The sequence below is a fragment of the Bos indicus genome, chromosome 8, assembly GCF_029378745.1.
Source record: "Bos indicus isolate NIAB-ARS_2022 breed Sahiwal x Tharparkar chromosome 8, NIAB-ARS_B.indTharparkar_mat_pri_1.0, whole genome shotgun sequence".
NCBI lineage: Eukaryota > Metazoa > Chordata > Mammalia > Artiodactyla > Bovidae > Bos > Bos indicus.
The window spans coordinates 95,198,922-95,219,375 of NC_091767.1; the positions used below are offsets into that span (position 1 = coordinate 95,198,922).

At 44.0% G+C, this 20,454-nt stretch overlaps 1 protein-coding gene across 4 annotated transcripts in view; it reads left to right on the forward strand.

Moving 5' to 3' along the window:
- Positions 1-567: 567 nt before the first annotated feature.
- FSD1L (fibronectin type III and SPRY domain containing 1 like) overlaps positions 568-20,454 on the forward strand; it is a 70,536-nt gene continuing 50,649 nt past the window's right edge. For 2 of the 4 annotated variants that reach the window (XM_070795228.1, XM_070795230.1), the window contains exon 1: positions 568-659. In XM_070795228.1, the coding sequence (XP_070651329.1) occupies positions 606-659 (54 nt within the window). In that variant the 5' untranslated portion in view covers positions 568-605. Of the gene's footprint in view, positions 660-6,854; positions 7,038-20,454 lie in introns of those variants that run through there. The other 2 variants (XM_070795229.1, XM_019966674.2) reach the window with 2 other exon arrangements.

Genomic DNA, 20,454 nt, shown 5'->3' on the forward strand with positions numbered 1-20,454 from the left:
ACTGTACAAAAAAGATCTTCACAACCCAGACAATTACGAAGGTGTGATCACTCACACTCACCTAGAGCCAGACATCCTGGAATGTGAAGTCATTATGGACCTTAGGAAGCATCACTAGGAACAAAGCTAGTGGAGGTGATGGAATTCCAGTTGAGCTATTTCAAATCCTAAAAGATGATGCTGTGAAAGTGCTGCACTCAATATGTCAACAAATTTGGAAAACTCAGCAGTGGCCACAGGACTGGAAAAGGTCAGTTTTCATTCCAATCGCAAAGAAAGGCAATGCCAAAGAATGCTCAAACTACCACACAATTGCACTCATCTCACATGCTAGTAAAGTAATGCTCAAAATTCTCCAAGTCAGGCTTCAGCAATAAATGAACCATGAACATGATAAGTGAGGGGTATTTCCAGAGCCAAGGCAGGATGTGATGGAAACACCTGTTTCTTCCAGACCTCACTTTTCTCAGTGTCCCAGGGACCTGGCATAAAACAGGCCATCCATTCATAAAGAAGGGATTGTGACATAGTAACATCATAATGGGTACAGATTAGTTAACTCCTCCTCTCATACCCTCTCCCAGGAAGGAGTGGTACCTCTTGCCATGGATCTTATAACAGTGGAGGTGGGGAGAAGAGATTCAGAGTGCATTCCAAAGGTAAGTACAATTGCAGAGCAGAGTCAGGAAGGGGATGCATAGTTACTGGCCTCTAGTCTGAAGAGTGAAAGAGCCTCAGGGTTCAGAAAGATGTTAAAGGCTCTCTCTGCCAGTTGTCTTTCCAGTGCCTGATCCCCCTAGGACAGCTCTGAGAAGCAAATGCCCAGCTTCTGCTTGAATACCTCCACTGATGGGGACCTCCCTACCAAACAAAAATCCATCCCAGTTCTGTATGGCTCTGTTAGAAAACTGGACTTTTTGTTGAGTGGAAATCTATCTTCTTGTAGCTTCCACAAAACTGGGTCTAATTCTATCTGTCAGAGGCTAGAGAACAAGCCAGCTTTCTCTTAAACACAACAGTCCTAGAGAGATTTGAAGTAAATGAACCTGTCCTCCCTGAGTTTTTCTTCTCCAGGCTAAATACTCACCGGTGCTTGAACTGTGTCTCTTCTCACATGATTTCCAGGCCCGTCATAAGATTTGTGTCTGCTGATTGCTTCCCACTTTGCGTACAGCTCTCTGAGTATGGTGTTAGACCACTCCACAGAGCACCAGCTAACATCAGAACAGAACCATCCTTTCCCTGCTATGAAAGCTTCTAGGATCAGAAACCAGTACTCTTGAGTCCCAAGGGGTTCCAGGGCTTTTGGATGAATTTATTTTTGGTTAGAAGGGGGCAGCAAAAAAAAAAAAAAAAGAATGAGTTAGATGTCTGTGGTTGGGAAGAGATGATAAAAGCTAATGTTTTTTTTTTTTTTTTTTCCTGAATGCTTATTAAATACCAGACACTGTGCTTAAAACGACAGGAATTCTCTCATTCAATCCATTCAACCACTCTTATTGGTGGTACTGTTATGATGACCATTTCACAGCTGAAGAAACTGAGGCTTAGAGAAGCTCAGGATTTTCCCAGGCTATGTGGTGTATGCCAAGACTCAGGCCAGATATTAACAGAGAGTAAGGGGTAAAGGTTTGGGTTCAACAAAAGGCAGCATCTGGCCAGTGATTATGCTTCAGAAAAGGTATGACAGTGAAAAGTGGTTAGGGGTGAGCACAGGACTTCTAAGGGCCCAGAGATCGAGAGGGAGAATGCCACACCAGGGTGGTACAGAAGGATATGAAATGACAGTAACAGCTGTCATTTACTAAACGTGTACAAAGTCAGACATTTTGCATACATAATCTCCTCTAATCCTCACAACAATCCTAACTAGGAGTTACTACCATTACGATCGCTATGTTACAGAAGAGGAAATTGAGGCTTACTGAGGTTAAATGACTCACCAAAGACTACACAGCTGGTAAGTGGCAGTTCGAGGATTAAAGTTCAGACAGCTGACTCCAGGGTGATGCCCTGTACTGACTCCCAAAGGGAAAGCCTGTTGGCAAGAAACTTAAGGGAAGACATTTTCTCTCCCAAGAATGGGGCGTCCCAGAACTTACAAGGGAACTCAGGGCTGCTGGCAATGCCTGACGAGACAGAATAGGTGTTCTGGAAGAGACAATTTTGCCAGATGCTTTAAATCAGTAGTGCCAATACCGAGGCTATCCGAAATTGATATTTAGTCGGAAAAGTAGTCCTGGAGGCCCAGGAACCTCATTCAAATGAATATCCATGACCAGATATGCTATCCCAGAATCAGAAACCCACGTGTTGAAAAGTCATCTGTTTTTGTGCTTTTGTAGTTCCCTTTTTCCATTTTTAAAAAAAACAATTTGCTTTCACTCAGTTTCAGATCAGATCAGATCAGATTAGTCGCTCAGTCGTGTCCGACTCTTTGCAACCTCCTTGTCCATCACCAACTCCCGGAGTTCACTCAGACTCACGTCCATCGAGTCAGTGATGCCATCCAGCCATCTCATCCTCTGTCGTCCCCTTCTCCTCCTGCCCCCAATCCCTCCCAGCATCAGAGTCTTTTCCAATGAGTCAACTCTTCGCATGAGGTGGCCAAAGTACTGGAGTTTCAGCTTTAGCATCATTCCTTCCAAAGAAATCCCAGGGCTGATCTCCTTCAGAATGGACTGGTTGTATCTCCTTGCAGTCCAAGGGACTCTCAAGAGTCTTCTCCAACACCACAGTTCAAAAGCATCAATTCTTCGGCGCTCAGCCTTCTTCCCAGTCCAACTCTCACATCCGTACATGACCACAGGAAAAACCATAGCCTTGACTAGACGAACCTTTGTTGGCAAAGTAATGTCTCTGCTTTTGAGTATGCTATCTAGGTTGGTCATAACTTTCCTTCCAAGGAGTAAGCATCTTTTAATTTCATGGCTGCAGTCACCATCTGTAGTGATTTTGGAGCCCAGAAAAATAAAGTCTGATACTGTTTCCACTGTTTCCCCATCTATTTCCCATGAAGTGGTGGGACCGGATGCCATGATCTTTGTTTTCTGAATGTTGAGCTTTAAGCCAACTTTTTCACTCTCCACTTTCACTTGCATCAAGAGGCTTTTGAGTTCCTCTTCACTTTCTGCCATAAGGGTGGTGTCATCTGCGTATCTGAGGTTATTGATATTTCTCCCAGCAATCTTGATTCCAGCTTGTGTTTCTTCCAGTCCAGTGTTTCTCATGATGTACTCTGCATAGAAGTTAAATAAACAGGATGACAATATACAGCCTTGACGAACTCCTTTTCCTATTTGGAACCAGTCTGTTGTTCCATGTCCAGTTCTAACTGTTGCTTCCTGACCTGCATACAAATTTCTCAAGAGGCAAATCAGGTGGTCTGGTATTCCCATCTCTTTCAGAATTTTCCACAGTTTATTGTGATCCACACAGTCAAAGGCTTGGCATAGTCAATAAAGCAGAAATAGATGTTTTTCTGGAACTCTCTTGCTTTTTCGATGATCCAGCGGATGTTGGCAATTTGATCTCTGGTTCCTCTGCCTTTTCTAAAACCAGCTTGAACATCAGGAAGTTCACGGTTCACATATTGCTGAAGCCTGGCTTGGAGAATTTTGAGCATTACTTTACTAGCGTGTGAGATGAGTGCAATTGTGTGGTAGTTTGAGCATTCTTTGGCATTGCCTTTCTTTGGGATTGGAATGAAAACCGACCTTTTCCAGTCCTGTGGCCACTGCTGAGTTTTCCAAATTTGCTGGCATATTGAGTGCAGTACTTTCACAGCATCATCTTTCAGGATTTGGAATAGCTCAGTGGTGACCAAACTTTAGTGTGCATCGGACTCATTCAGAGGACTTGTTAAAACACTGAACACTGGACCTCAGCCCCTGGAGATTCTGATTTAGTAGGTCTGGGGATGAAGCCTGAGAATCTGTATTACTAACAAGTTACCAGGTAGTGCTGATTCAGCTGGTCTGGAGATTACACTTAAGAACAAGGGCTTTGGTTTATTAGAAAAGCTACTTTTGAAATTATCTAAACTGACTTGGCTGTGAAGAGGCAAAGGACTTGGCCATAGGCCAGAAGCAGCGGGAGGGGGTTGAGGTGCAGACAGTGCTAGGTGAGTGACTGCTGTATGGGCTGCGGAAGACAGAAGTCACAGCTCGAAGAGACTAGCTGTTTACAGATGAGAATGATGGAGAAGTAGAAGTTCCCGGAAGCTGGGCAAGGGGAGCCAGACTGGCCAGATAGAGATCTGGCAAGGGCAGAAGTCAAATGGGGTAGCAGTCTTGTCAAAAGCTGCAGGCTCTTGGCAGGGCTGCAGGGAAAGAACTAGAGGAGCTGGGAGGCAAGGGGCCAGGAGTGAGCTCCTGGGATATGGCCTGGAACAGAATCTGGCGATCACATTTCAGCTGTGGCTAACCGTCTCTAAAGCCTCCCTCTGTGGTTAAGCCCATCAGACCTAGAGTACCCAGAAGTTGCTCTCTGACAGTAGTGAGCTGAAGTTCTTGCAGCAAGAGAACTAGGACAGCGCTAAATGCTGTTTCTTCTTCCCTTAACGGCGGGTCCCATGGTGCAGGCAGGGTCAGGGCTGGGGAGCTCACAGTCTGGTGGTTTGACCTCTAATGTTCTTCAGTCTCTAGGCTGCATTTCTCCCTCTGGGAAACTGACTCAGCTGCAGGGCATGCGCACTGCGGAGAATGGCTTGCGTCGCTGCAGCAGTGTGCTAGCTGCCGGGTGGCTGGCTGTTCTCATCTCTCCTCATGGAACTGGGCAGCTTGGAGAGCAGGCTCCTTTCCCTTGGTACCAAGAGAAGGAGCAGCATCTCTGTAAGACTGCATGCGACTGCTTTCAAATACAGTAGCAAATTGCACATAGGCCCTCTCTGGACCCTGGCCTTGAAAAACAGCCCACTTAGCCTGAACTCGGAGAAGGCAATGGCACCCCACTCCAGTACTCTTGCCTGGAAAATCCCATGGATGGAGGAGCCTGGAAGGCTTCAGTCCATGGGGTCGCTGAGGGTCGGACACGACTGAGCGACTTCACTTTCACTTTTCACTTTCATGCATTGGAGAAGGAAATGGCAACCCACTCCAGTGTTCTTGCCTGGAGAATCCCAGGGACGGGGGAGCCACCCTCCCCACCTCTCTATGGGGTCGCACAGAGTCGGGCACAACTGAGGTGACTTTGCAGCAGCAGCCTGAACTGTTTCTTTTCATCTGATTTCTTGTATGTGTCTGTCCAGTTACATCTCTGCAAGACTGCATGTGACTGCTTTCAGATACAGGAGCAAAACTGTGCACATGGGTCCTCTCTGGACCCTGGCCTTCAAAAACAACCCGCTTAGCCTGAACTGGTTCTCTTCATCCCATTTCTTGTATGTGTCTGTTCAGTTAAAAAAGAATTTAGCGAATGCATACTAGATGGCAGGCCCTGTGCTGGGGATACATACAGATATGGGTAAAAGAAATCTCAACTCACAAGTATAGTTGGGGAGATCATCTACAGAGATAGTTACAGCCTTGTAGGATAAATGTTATTTCTGAAACATAGAGCTCATGCCCTCTTCAGATCAGATCAGGTCAGTTGCTCAATCATGTCCGACTCTTTGCGACCCCATGAATCGCAGCACGCCCTCTTAGGACCTTTGTATTTGCTGCTGCTTCTATCTAGAATACTCTTCTCCAGATGTTTGTATGCTTATTCTTTCACTCACTTCACTTGGGTCACTCCTGAGAGAGGCCTTCCCTGACCCTCCTACCGAAAATGGAGCCCACACAATTCTATTTATCCCATGTAATTTTTCTCTGTGAAAATTTAACCTCCTCATATATATGTGTGTGTGTGTATATAGATGTATATATTTTATGTTTGTATATAAAGTGCCTAGTCACTGCTGATTCTCAGTGCGTAGAATTGGGACCTAACAGGTATGCAATATATTTTTTCCTTTTGTTCACCATTCATTCACCATACGTGGTTGTCCAGTTGAACTTTCCTGAGCCTCTCCAGTCATCGAAATGGAAGATGAGGCTTCTGCTTGGGGAAGGACATTTTCAAGCCTATCTCCCACCTTTTCTAGTTTCTACTGTCCTCTTAGTCCAAACGGAACAGGTTCTAGATTCCCACCAATAACCATAAATACTGAACATTAACTACATACTGGGCACTTCCAATACGTTATTTAATCTTCACAATGCTCTGCAAAGTCAGCATTATTTCTCGTGTTTCACCAAAGATGAAACAGGCTCAGGGAGAGTATTCGTTTGCTGAAAGTCAGAGACAGCAAGGTTCCCAGGGGGCTCTCTGGGAAAGGTCTCCCAGGCTTCACAGTCACCCAAGTTTCTGTCACGTTTCTACAAGGCTTTCCCCACGTTCCCACTACGTTCCCCGCCCTTTCTTTCTCACTGGACAGCTGGGCCTGGCTTGCCCTGGTTGCTTCTCCAAGGCTAGTGTAAGGAGGTGCTTCAGAAGGTTGCAGGGTGGAGAAGGGGCTGATCTATCTCCAGGGCCACAGTTTTCCTTCCCCCACCCTCCCCACGGACCGGGCTGCTGGACGCCCAGTGGTCCAGTTCAAGGCCTGCGCGCTGGAGGAAAAAGGATGGGGGAAAGAGAGAGGGGCTTCTTCAAACGATCGGCGGGACAGGGGGGCGAGCACCCCTTTCTCACTCCCTTTCTCACTACGGCTCGCTCGGTGCGCCGGCTAACCAGCCCCCTCCCCACTCCGCCGCAGCCCGCCTTGCAGCAGGGCGCGTGCGCAAGGCGCTCCTCGCCCCCTCCCTTCGGCGTGCCGCCCTTTCACCCTGGCAACCGCGGCGCGACTACGGCGCGCGCCGGGCTGGGCGCGGACGGGGCGGGGCCGGGCGGCGCCGGTGCGAGCTGAAGCTGAGGCTCAGGCGGCGGCGGCGGCCCAGCGGAGGCACGGCCGTGGGTAGCGGGCTCGGCGTGTCCGACCTCCCTCCGCCTCCTCGCAAAGTTCTTCGACGCGGTTTGGGGTCCAGCGGACACCGTCCTTGGCCATGGACTCCCAGAAAGTAAGCGGGGGCGGGGGCCTCTGGGTCGCCGAGGCTGGGCGGAGGGTGGGCGGGGCGCCCTGGGCCGGGTGGGCGGTGGGCGGTGGGCGCGCGGGGCCGGGCGGGCCGGGCTGGGCTACGGCCGCGGAGGGCGAGGCCGCCAGGCACCCTTCTCGGGAGTAAAACGGCGCCCGCGGGGGTGCGGGGACCGCGCCCGGTGAACCCGGATAACCTCTGCTCTGCAATTGGTCCTGGGCCCTGGCTCCCAGGGGATTTCGGGAGCCGCCCCCATTTTTTCCCATCATTTTCTGCAAGGATCTAGGCCCCCTGTGATTCTCGCAGCCTTCCCGCGTGCTAGTGAGGGTTTATCCATCCTCAGCAGAAGAGGAAATCAAAGCACCTACGAGTGTACCTGCTGACGCCGAAGCTGACCCACTCTTCTCCACCCAGTCTTCGCCTATTTTGGCTCAATCTGTGTCTTCTTAGGTCGCGAACCAGGTCTCCTTGGTACCCCCCGCCTCCCCCATCCATCCCCTCCACACCCGCCTTTTGCACCGCTCCCCACCCCCGCCGCGCCCTCCTTGGGACTAGTTCCCCGGCACGTCTTAACTGTTTATAGTGTTGGTTCAATTGAGAAAAAAGACTGATAGTTGTCCAGAGCAGCGGTCCCACCCTCTGGCCAGTTCCGTGTTGCTGGTCAGTTCCCTTAATGATTGTTTTTGGCATATTTTATACTTTCTGAGCAAGTTAAGGACGGGGCATAATAGAACTAACCTTTTCTGTTAGCCAAAAATATACTTAGAGAACGTAGCCAATGTTTTGAATACAATTAGAAGTGAGTTAATACTTAGTCATAGTCCCTATATAGAAATCAACCACCGTGCTCTCTTTATTAGATGATAGTAATTGAAATAGTACAGTATAGGAAGGAAACACAAGTGTTATTAATAACAACGGGCAAAAACAAGAGCCCATTCTTTTCTATTATTAGATAGGAAGCACTGGAAAGATTTTTTAGAAAGGTGTTTTCCGCAATTTTGCCTGGAATCATCTCCTTGAGGAACACTGTGGGGCATGAGAGAATAGTGTAGTGATGTGTTAAACGTTAACTGTTATAGTATTTAACAAAAATCACATGATTTCATTGTATGTGTTCATCCTGAAACTGAGATATAGTTTTATTCACGTGATTATTAGACATTTTTAAAAAATTGACATTTTGTGTTTTGAATATACATTTAAAATGCCTCTACCTAAATTTGTAAAACACTTCAAAGCTTATTTAACTTTTAAAGTAAAGGGTGTGTGATGTCTGAGATTAGTTCAGAGAAAATGGAAGGTCAAAAACTTGGAGTCCAGAGACTTGGATTCTGTACTATGCAACTTTGTGATACAGAGCAAATAACTGTGACTAGTTCTTCATCTGTACAGTGAAATGAGAATACAGAGTTATTGTAAAAACCAGGTAATATAATACAATATGAATTATGTACTTTAGAGTACAGTGCCTTAAATTTTATAAAGAATAAGTACTAAAGTAGTCTATGTACTATAAAATGTAATTTTAAAAAATATTTTAATGTGGATCATCTTATTTTGCCAGGGCATACATATTCTCTCACTTTAATGAGGACTCAAGAGTTTTAGGTTGTGAGTCCTGCGTGGTCATACTAGTAGCCATCCATAAGGCCAACATTTGAACTTGCTTGCATTGCAGATTTTGTTTTGATGCTTGAGTACCTACACATATTGTGTACAGTTTTAGCAGAAGTAGTGAAGAATTAGCTGTTCTTTCTTACTGGTACTAATTTATCTTAGAGAATCAACTTCTCAGTATTAGAAAATATGTTGAATTTCATTGGTGGTAGCAAATATTTCTAATAAAAAGCCTTAATTTTGTCTCACAGCTTAAAATAGGCACCATGTGTTAATGCCTATAACCAATTCAGTGCTCTGAATTTGAGCATCTTTTTTCTCATGAATTACTGCAGAATCAATTATATACCTCAACTAATAATGAACTAAGCTGGATATTTCTCTTGAAATAAGTCAGTAGTACACCCTTGGCATGGCTTTTCTTTTCTGTTCTAGAATGTTACAATGAAAGTAACAGCAGAGATGATACCTTAGTCAGCGTAAGGAAACAAGCAAGTGGCAAAGGCTGAGGGTGGCTTGAATGTATTGACATTTGTAAGACTTGGGGATTTGAGCTTTAAATTAAGAGCATGGCTTCAGAGTCAGGTCTCCAGTCCTGCAATTTATGAACTGAGTAAAGTTGGGCAATTTGCTGTGTCTCCATTTTCTGATCTTTGCAGTCTACTTACCTCAAAGGGTTATGACTATCGTGTTAGTTTTTAAAAATCACTTGGTGCCTAGCACACGTCAGTACTGTCTGTTAAGTGTTGTTTACTAATCTCATAATCCCAACTTCAAAATAACTTTATCCCTTTGTTGATAATTTCCCTTAATTTTTCTAATCCAATTTAGCCATTTCATACCTTTGTCCTTAAGTTTACAGTTTGTTTTCTGTATCTGTATCTGTAATAAATATTTCAAATGATGGTGCCAAAGAAATGTTGTTAAATCCTAACTGAAAGAGAATTGGAAGTTCTGACTCATGCAGTCTGACAATAGAGGTTAAGTTAACTGGACAGTCTTACAGAAGCTTGATGATGGCTAGTCAGCAATTGGATTAGCTTGACCAGCTGCTTTTTTGTCTGTGAAAATAACTTGGGCTTCAGTGTTGTGTTAGCAACAGATGCTCTGTTTGAGTAGAGGAAGAAAACATAATTGCCTTGGGTATGTAAAGAGTACTGTTGGATACAGAAAGCCACAGTGTTATCTCCTACAAATAGAGGGATTTTGTTTATATCAAGTTTCTGGGACACTTTGGTGTTATGGATAGGTGGCTTTATTTGATACCCAGACCTTTTCATTATGGCCTTTTAAGTGGTTTTAAGATAAAATCCCGAAGGTTTCTTTACCTGATAAAATGTGTATGTTCAAAGAAACCATTGAAACAAGACATTTGCACCTTTCTAGAATCTTGGTGCTTAGAATTTGATAGTTTAAGTTAAATTCTTGCTCAGGACATCATTCATATTCATAGGGGTTGCTGTTTCCAGGAGAGGTTCCTGCTGTAGGAATAATAAAAGTGGAGAGAAAAGAGTAGGGATCCCAGAGGAAAGATGCCACCAAAAGCATACATTGCCAATTGTTTGCTCTTCCTCACTTTCCCCCACATACTCTCCTTTCTACTTGCGGGTAGTGACAGGCAGGGTTTGATGTACAAGACTGAGCAAACCTAGATTGGGAAACTAGGGAGAGTTTTAAGTAAAGCACAGCAGAGCCTGCAATCAGTAGCATGTCTGCACTTGGCTTCCTCATCCCAGTTTCTTCCTCTGCCCTGGTATTTGTTATCCTTTACTTTCATAGTGTACTCTGGCAGTTCAGAGACTCACACCATATCCAGGTAACCCACTGCCTCATGTTCCAAAATGACTCCTTTTTCTCATTCCTGAGCAAAGGAAGTTCAGTTCAGTCACTCAGTCATGTCTGACTCTTGGCGACTCCATGGACTGCAGCACGCCAGGCTTCCCTGTCCATCACAAACTCCCAAAGCTTGCTCGAACTCATGTCCATCGAGTCAGTGATGCCATCCAAGCATCTCATCCTCTGTCATCCCCTTCTCCTCCTGCCTTCAATCTTTCCCAGAATCAGGGTCTTTTCCAATGAGTCGGTTCTTCACATCAGGTGGCCAAAGTATTGGAGTTTCAGCTTCAGCATCAGTCCTACCAGTGAATATTCAGGACTGATTTCCTTTAGGATTGACTGGATTGTGCTTTAGGATTGACTGACTTTCCTTCAGGATTGAGCAAAGGAAAGAGAAATGAAATCTGAGCATTGTTCCACATACAGTATTATGTTCAGTTCAGTTCAGTTCAGTCGCTCAGTTGTGTCTGACTCTTTGCGACCCCATGAATCACAGCACGCCAGGCCTCCCTGTCCATCACCGACTCCCGGAGTTCACTCAGACTCACGTCCATTGAATCAGTGATGCCATCCAGCCATCTCATCCTCTGCCGTCCCCTTCTCCTCCTGCCCCCAATCCCTCCCAGCATCAGAGTCTTTTCCAGTGAGTCAACTCTTCACGTGTGGTGGCCAAAGTACTAGAGTTTCAGCTTGAGCATCATTCCTTCCAAAGAAATCCCAGGGCTGATCTTCTGGGAGATGGAGATGGTGATCTCCATTCTCCAACCAGAATGGACTGGTTGGATCTCCTTGCAGTCCAAGAGACTCTCAAGAGTCTTCTCCAACACCACAGTTCAAAAGCATCAGTTCTTCAGCGCTCAGCCTTCTTCACAGTCCAACTCTCACATCCATACATGACCACTGGAAAAACCATAGCCTTGACTAGATGGACCTTTGTTGGCAAAGTAATGTCTCTGCTTTTGAGTATGCTATCTAGGTTGGTCATAACTTTCCTTCCAAGGAGTAAGCATCTTTTAATTTCATGGCTGCAGTCACCATGTGCAGTGATTTTGGAGCCCAAAAAAATAAAGTCTGATACTGTTTCCACTGTTTCTCCCATCTATTTCCCATGAACTGATGGGACCAGATGCCATGATCTTAGTTTTCTGAATGTTGAGCTTTAAGCCAACTTTTTCACTCTCCTCTTTCACTTTCATCAAGAGGCTTTTGAGTTCCTCTTCACTTTCTGCCATAAGGGTGGTGTCATCTGCATATCTGAGGTTATTGATATTTCTCCTGGCAATCTTGATTCCAGCTTGTGCTTCTTCCAGTCCAGCGTTTCTCATGATGTACTCTGCATATAAGTTAAATGAGCAGGGTGACAATATATAGCCTTGACGTACTCCTTTTCCTATTTGGAACCAGTCTGTTGCTCCATGTCCAGTTCTAACTGTTGCTTCCTGACCTGCATACAGATTTCTCAAGAGGCAGGTCAAGTGGTCTGGTATTCCCATCTCTTTGGGAATTTTCCACAGTTTATTGTGATCCACACAGTCAAAGGCTTTGGCATAGTCAATAAAGCAGAAATAGATGTTTTTCTGGAACTCTCTTGCTTTTTCTATGATCCAGCGGATGTTGGCAATTTGATCTCTGGTTCCTCTGTCTTTTCTAAAACCAGCTTCAACATCAGGAAGTTCACAGTTCACGTATTGCTGAAGCCTGGCTTGGAGAATTTTGAGCGTTACTTTACTAGCATGTGAGATGAGTGCAATTGTGCGGTAGTTTGAGCATTCTTTGGCATTGCCTTTCTTTGGGATTGGAATGAAAACTGACCTTTTCCAGTCCTGTGGCCACTGCCGAGTTTTCCAAATTTGCTGGCATATTGAGTGCAGCACTTTCACAGCATCATCTTTCAGGATTTGAAATAGCTCCACTGGAATTCCATCACCTCCACTAGCTTTGTTCCTAGTGATGCTTTCTAAAGCCCACTTGACTTCACATTCCAGGATGTCTGGCTCTAGGTCAGTGATCACATCATCGTGATTATCTTGGTCGTGAAGATCTTTTTTGTACAGTTCTTCTGTGTATTCTTGCCAACTCTTCTTCATATCTTCTGCTTCTGTTAGGTCCATACCATTTCTGTCCTTTATCGAACCCATCTTTGCATGAAATGTTCCCTTGGTGTATCTAATTTTCTTGAAGAGATCTCTAGTCTTTCCCATTCTGTTGTTTTCCTCTATTTCTTTGCATTGATCTCTGAGGAAGGCTTTCTTATCTCTTCTTGCTATTCTTTGGAACTCTGCATTCAGATGCTTATATCTTTCCTTTTCTCCTTTGCTTTTCGCTTCTCTTCTTTTCACAGCTATTTGTAAGGCCTCCCCAGACAGCCATTTTGCTTTTTTGCATTTCTTTTCCATGGGGATGGTCTTGATCCCTGTCTCCTGTACAATGTCACGAACCTCCGTCCATAGTTCATCAGGCACTCTTATCTATCAGATCTAGGCCCTTAAATCTATTTCTCACTTCCACTGTATAATCATAAGGGATTTGATTTAGGTCATACCTGAATGGTCTAGTGGTTTTCCCTACTTTCTTCAATTTAAGTCTGAATTTGGTAATAAGGAGTTCATGATCTGAGCCACAGTCAGCTCCCGGTCTTGTTTTTGTTGACTCTATAGAGCTTCTCCATCTTTGGCTGCAAAGACTGCTTTAAATTCTCATAACAGCTCTTATTTGTATTGCCCAGATATAGAAGATGGAACTCAAGAGAGATTAAATAACTTGTTAAAATTAATAAGAGATTAAATAACACAGTTAGCAAGTGGCAGTCTGGATTCAAACCAGCTCTTTCCTCACAGCCCAAGTTTTTTTCATTAGGACACTCTTGCCTGGCTCCTTTGCCTTTATGTAGTCATATGATTAATGTCATTAAAACTTAAAATATTAACAGAAATAAACCCCTATAAAGTAGGGTTTTTTGGTTAAGAAACTAGTTAAGTCTAGTAAAAATAGTTGATGGAAAGTATAAAACGTGATTTTGGAGAAGGAAATGGCAACCCACTCCAGTGTTCTTGCCTAGAGAATCCCGTGGACAGAGGAGCCTGGTGGGCTGTTGTTCATGGGGTCGCACAGAGTCGGATATGACTGAAGCGGCTTAGCATGCATGCATGCATTGGAGAAGGAAGTGGCAACTCACACCAGTATTCTTGCCTGGAGAATCCCAGGGACGGAGGAGCCTGGTGGGCTGCCGTCTATGGGATCACACAGAGTTGGACACGACTGAAATGACATAGCAGCAGCAGCAGCATAGAACATGATTTAGATGAAACCCTGGAACTTGGTCTCTCTTGCTGCTATAAATCTTTATTTTCCTGTAACATATGTATCTTCCCTCTCTCCAGCCCTTTTTATTTTATGAGGGAAGGTTTCTGCTTTCTAAAATAGAGTGTGAATAGGAAAGTGTAACTGGGGTTTTATACACCCCAGCCAAGCACAATGGCAGTCATGCCCATGGACTGAGTCAAAGCAATCTGGGATGTGCAGCAGAGGAGATGCCCTCTTCAAAGAACTCTTCTGACATACTCATAATCAGTGTTTAAACACAGGTATCTTCATTTTTCTATTGAACTTGACAGTTTTAAAAAATTAGAATTACAGTTAAACTTAAAAAAATTTTTAAAGACAATGGTTCATTGCAGTGCCTGGCTGAAAGTAAGCAGAATTATTAATGCAACAAACATATATTGAATTCCATGTAGTAGATATTCCACTCCAACCTAGGGTAGACAGTATTTTGATGTTAGTGGATTTTTTCCTCCAGCTTTCTTTTTGTATGTTTTATATCCTCAGTTGACACTTCTTCCCAGTCACAAGGCTCTGATAGAATCTGATCTCAGTTATTGATATTCATTGATGATAGGTAATCATATTTTGAACTAATTTATAATAATATTAACAGAGCCAGCCTGTGCACTTCTGTTATATTATAAATATAACTAATACAAGTTTATTAGGGAATTAGGAGGTATAGATAAATGAAAATAAAAATCACCCATTATCCTGCTACCCAGAGATGACTCCTTTTAACATTTATCTGTGTGTTATATTCCAGGGTATTTTTATACATATTGTTGTTGTCAGTCGCTCAGTCGTGTCCAACTCTTTGCAACCCAATGGACTGCAGCACACCAGGCTTTCCGGGTCCTTTACTATCTCCCGGAGTTTGCTCAAACTCATGTCCGTTGACTTGGTGATGCCATCCAGCCATCTCGTCTTCTGTTGCCCCTTTCTTCTCCTGCCCTCAGTCTTTCCCAGCATCAGGATCTTTTCCAGTGAGTTGGCTCTTCACATCAGGTGGCCAAAGTATTGGAGCTTCAGCTTCAGTCCTTCTAGTGAATGAATATTCAGGGTTGTTTTCCTTTAGGATTGATTGGCTTGATCTGTTTGCAGTCCAAAGGACTCTCAAGAGTCTTCTCCAACACCACAGTTCCAAAGCATCATTCTTCGGTACTAAGCCTTCTTTATGGTCTAACTCTCACACCCCTACCTACATGACTAGTGGCAAAACCATAGCTTTGACTATATGGACCTTTGTCGGCAAAGTGATGTCTGCTTTTTAATGCACTGTCTAGGTTTGCCATAGCTAGAAGGATTTTAAGCATTACCTTGCTAGCATGTGAGATGAGCACAATTTGAACATTGTTTGGCATTGCGTTTCTTTAGGATTGGAATGAAAACTGACCTATCCCAGTCCTGTGGCCACTGCTGAGTTTTCCAAATTCGCTGGCATATTGAGTGCAGCACTTTAACAGCATCATCTTTTAGGACTTTAAATAGCTTAGCTGGAATTCCATCACCTCCACTAGCTTTGTAGTGATGCTTCCCAAGGCCCTCTTGACTTCACATTCCAGGATGTCTGGCTCTAGGTGAGTGACCATACCATCATGGTTATCCAGATCATTAAGACCTTTTTTGTATAGGTCTTCTGTGTATTCTTGCCACCTCTTCTTAATAGCTTCTGCTTCTGTTAGGTTCTTGCCATTTCTGTCCTTTATTGTGCCCATCTTTGCATGAAATGTTACTTGTTCTTTTGGTATCTCCAATTTTCTTGAAGAGGTCTCTAGACTTTCCCATTCAATGTTTTCGCCTCTATTTCTTTGCATTGTTCACTTAAGAAGGCTTTCGTATCACTCCTTGCTATTCTCGGGAAGTCTGCAGTCAGTTGGATATATCTTTCCCTTTCTCCTTTGCCTTTAGCTTCTCTTCTTTTCTCAGCTGTTAGTAAGGCCTCCTCAGACAGCCATTTTGCCTTTTTGCATTTTTTCTTTGGGGATTGTTTTGATCACCTCCTCCTGTACAGTGTTGTGAACCTCGTCCATAGTTCTTCAGGCACACCTGATTAGATCTACCAGATCTAATCCCTTGAATCTATTTCTCACTTCCACTGTATAATCATAAGGGATTTGATTAAGGTCATACCTGAATGGCTTAGTTGTTTTCCCTTCTTTCTTCAACTTAAGCCTGAATTTTGTAATAAGCTGTCAAGATCTGAGTCACAGTGAGCTCCAGATCTTGTTTTTGCTGACTGTATAGAGCTTTTCCATCTTTGGCTGCAAAGAATATAATCAGTCTGATTTTGGTATTGACCATCTGGTGATGTCCATTGTAGAGTAGTCTCTTATGTTGTTGGAAGAGGGTGTTTGCTGTGACCAATGCATTCTCTTGGCAAAACTCTATTAGCCTTTGCCCTGCTTCATTTTGTACTCCAAGGTCAAACTTGCCTGTTACTCCAGGTATCTCTTGACTTGCTACTTTCGCATTCCAATCCCCTATGAGAAAAGGTTATCTTGTTTTGGTGTTAGTTCTAGAAGGTTTTGTGGGTCTTCATAGAACTGTTCAACTTCAGCCTCTTCGGGATTAGTAATTGGGGCATAGACTTGGATTATTGAATGATTTGCCTTGAAAGCAAACTGAGATCATTCTGTTGTTTTTGAGATTGCACTCAAGTACTGCATTTCGGACTCTCTTGTTGACTGTGAATATAGAAACTTAGAAAAGCTATAGTTTTATGCTGTTTATAGTAATTTATAATTTGCCTCTCACTTAATATGTGAAGTATCTTTTACCATGTTAATATTGTTCTACAGCACTTTTAATGATTCAGCAATTTTTTTTAGTATGGATGTATTAATATTACTTGATTTTTAATGAGTACCCTTTGTCATACATTTATGTTGGTCTTTTTAATATTATAAATAACACTAAGATGAACATCTTTGTTGTCAGGTCTCTACTTGTATCTTTTTTTTTTTCTTTTTTAAATTTTATTTTATTTTTAAACTTTACAAAATACTTGTATCTTTAATTAATTAGTTCCCCTTTAACTTAGAATAAATTAATAGAAGTGGAATGTGAGTCATTGTGTATATATGCTTATATCTTTTGATGTGTATTGCCGAATCACCCTCTAGAAGGATTTTGTCAGTTTATACTGCTCCGAGCAGTACCTGAGAGTACCCCCATTCTACTTCTATCCCACCTCCCTTAATTAGATGCTGGGATTCCTGGTTTCCTTGGCTGAATGTGCACTTCCTGGATTTCACAGGATGGAACAGCCAGTTCAGAGGTCACTGAAAATGGGAGGCTTCTTCAGCCTCTGACACACTGTATTTCCTCAAATCCTTGTTGGGAGAGAATCTCTTCTTCTGCCCTGATATCTTATAATTGGGCTCAGGGTGAAAAGACAGCATTCCTCACCAGGCCTTTTATTAGATATTTTTTCTGCGGATCACCTCAGTTATATCCATATACAGAAGTGGTAATCCCAGCTGCTTCACTATAACGATACAGGGCATGGCTTCCCAATTAGCTATTTCTGACAATCAGATTCCTCCCTGGTGGCTCAGACAGTAAAGAATCCACCTGCAATGCAGGAGGAGACCTGAGTTCGATCCTGGGGTTGGGAAGATCCTCTGGAGGAGGGCATGGCAACCCACTCTAGTATTCTTGCCTGGAGAATCCCATGTACAGAGAGGAGTCTGGCGGGCTGCAGTCCATTGGGTCACAAAGAGTTGGACATGACTGAGAGACTAAGCGTGCATGATGATCAGATTCCTGAATTCCTCAACAATATATAATTCCCTTTTTTTAGCTCTTTGCACCGTGCTCACCTTTGAGCACAGTACTCTTTGTCATGTGTTGCCATAGCTGTGGTCAGCTGGTAAGATTCTGGTTGTCTGACTTACCAACTGGATAGAGCATTCTGGATTTCTGCTCATTACCTAAGTCAAAGGAGGGCTCTGTGGTGTGGAGTGAAACAAGTGGCATAATCCTTGGTGGCATTAGGATATTTTCATTGATCCCTTTGCTCTGGTTCCAGGAACCCTCTGATTGTTTTTGTACAATCATCTGCAGTGTATACAGCTTAAGTGAGTGAAATCGCTCAGTCGTGTCCGACTTTTTGCGACCCCATGGACAGTAGCCAACCAGGCTCCTCCATCCATGGAATTTTCCAGGCAAGAATACTGGAGTGGGTTGCCATTTCCTTCTCCAGGGGATCTTCCCGACCCAGGGATCAAACCCAGGTCTCCTATGTTGTAGGTAGACGCTTTACCATCTGAGCCACCAGGGAAGTCTGCCAGGAAGTATACAGCTTAGAGTGGTGTAAAAGTGCAGACTCTCGAGGTAGCTTTCTGGATTTGAATTGTGACTGCCATTTGACAGCTGTGTGATCAAAGAAGCCTTTAACCTTCTCTTCAACCAGAAGATGCAAAGACTACTTTCTGTCGTGGTGGTTAAAAAGTAGTCCACGTTGGAAGCTTTCCTCAGTGCCTGGCATGTTGTTGCTGTTTAGTTGCTGACTTGTGTCTGACTCTTTTGAGACCCCATGGACCCGCCAGGCTCCTCTGTCCATGGGATTTTCCAGACAAGAATACTGAAGTGGATAGCCATTTCGTTCTCCAGGGGATCTTCCTGACCCAGGGATCAAACCCATATCTCCTGCATTGGCAAGCAGATTCTTTGCTGCTGAGCCACCAGGAAGCCTGCCTGGCACACAGTGCTTACTGAATACTAACTGAAATGCTGTAGTAATTGTTGGCCCCCTTAAATTGTAGATTGCTTAGTGATATTTGCAGTGGTTCTAGGTTTGTGTATCTCAACTGTCTGGAATATTAATGTAGAATTTGAATCAGAAATTTTCTCCTGGTCCACGCAGACCCTGGTGGGAAACCCATAGATCACAGTGTCTAGTTATCACAGTGTCCAGTCATGACCACTTGGTATTGATGCTTTTGGATTCGGAATAGCCTGAAAGCCTGGATATACTGGTGTTTTGCCACTAGCTCTAAGAATAAGAAGTTTCTGCATCAAAACTTCAGGGGCTTGTTGCCCTGGATAGTTTGCAGTTAAGTAGCCCACGTTGGCCAAGCTTTTTGTTGAATGCAGAATTAAGACATTTGAGTTTATCACATTCACATATATTAAGGTAAAGCCAGTAGAATCATTTCAAATAGTGAAGTCGTCATGTTCTCAGACTTAAAAGATGATACGCCTGTAGTAAGAATAGCTGTTACTGCTGCCCTTGTATTTGGCGAGATGGTGTTAGGGGAAGTACACTGACTGAAACTGCCCACGCTGGCCAGGCACCATAGTAACCATCTGCATGAGTCGTTTTATGACAGGAGGTCCTGGTAAGGAACACGGAACTAATAAGCCACCATCAACCGGAAGAGTTCAGGAAAGATCAAAAGGAGACACCACATGTTCCACCACCTCCCAGAATCCTTCTGTCTGGCATCCTTCTTGGCTGAACAAGGCATGCACCGCAGGAAGGACTCTGAGTCAGAATGATTGGCTAAGGACAACCTGGAAGCTAATCCCATCACCATAAAACCCAAGACTTTGAGCCATGAGGCAGAGCTGTTCTCCTGGGTTCCCTTACCCACTGGTCTCCACTCAGGTGCCCTTTCCCAATAAAATCTCTTGCTTTGTCAGCACATGTGTCTCTTCGGACAATTCATTTCTGAGTGTTAGACAAGAGCCCAGTTTCGAGCCCTGGAAGGGGTCCCCCTTCCTGCAACAAAGGTTGCAACCTGTAACAAAGGTTACAACCTCTTGATCATTCTTAATTTTTTGCAGTTTTAAAGACCATCTTAAGTCCTTTCAGTGTCCTTAGATGTTCTGACCTTCTTTACATGAACCTCTGACCTTTGTTTTTAGGTAGTATAGTGTTAATTGTTAACAGCACAGACTCGGGAAAAAAGAGAAAAAAGCACAGACTCACAAGGCAGACTGTTGTGATTTGAATTCTGGTTCTGCCACATACTAACTCTTGAGGTCCCGGGCAAGTTAGCTACCCACTTTATACCTCAGCTTCTGAATTGGAAAATGGGAATAACCAAGTATCCTGCCTCATAGGATTCTTGACAGGATTAAACAAATTTTTGTAAAGAGCCTAAGATAGTGCTTGGCCTTTAAGAGTATAAAGTGGTGAAGTTGCTCAGTTGTGTCCGACTCTTTGTGACCCCATGGACTGTAGCCTACCAGGCTCCTACATCCATGGAGTTTTCCAGACAAGAGTACTGGAGTGGGTTGCCATTTCCTTCTCCAGGGGATCTTCCCAACCCAGGGATCAAACCTGGGTCTCTCGCATTGCAGGCAGATGCTTTACCGTCTGAGCCACCAGGGCAGCCTGTGTTAGTTATTATTTTGCTCGTAGTCAGTTGATTGTGCTTTTACTTCACATGATTTCTAGGGACTATAAGCATAACTTTAAGCTGTTCTTTGATGATGGGTGCCTCATGCCTTGTACATCCCAGGCTAGTTTGAGCCATTCCATAGCAGTAGTGCTTGGCTGGGGTGTGTACCCCCCACCCTTTTTTTGTTAGCATGGCAGTTACCTTAGCCTAATTCCATAGTCAAGTAGTTGAGAGGCTTAATTCTGAGAGTAGGTTTTTTTTTTCCCCCC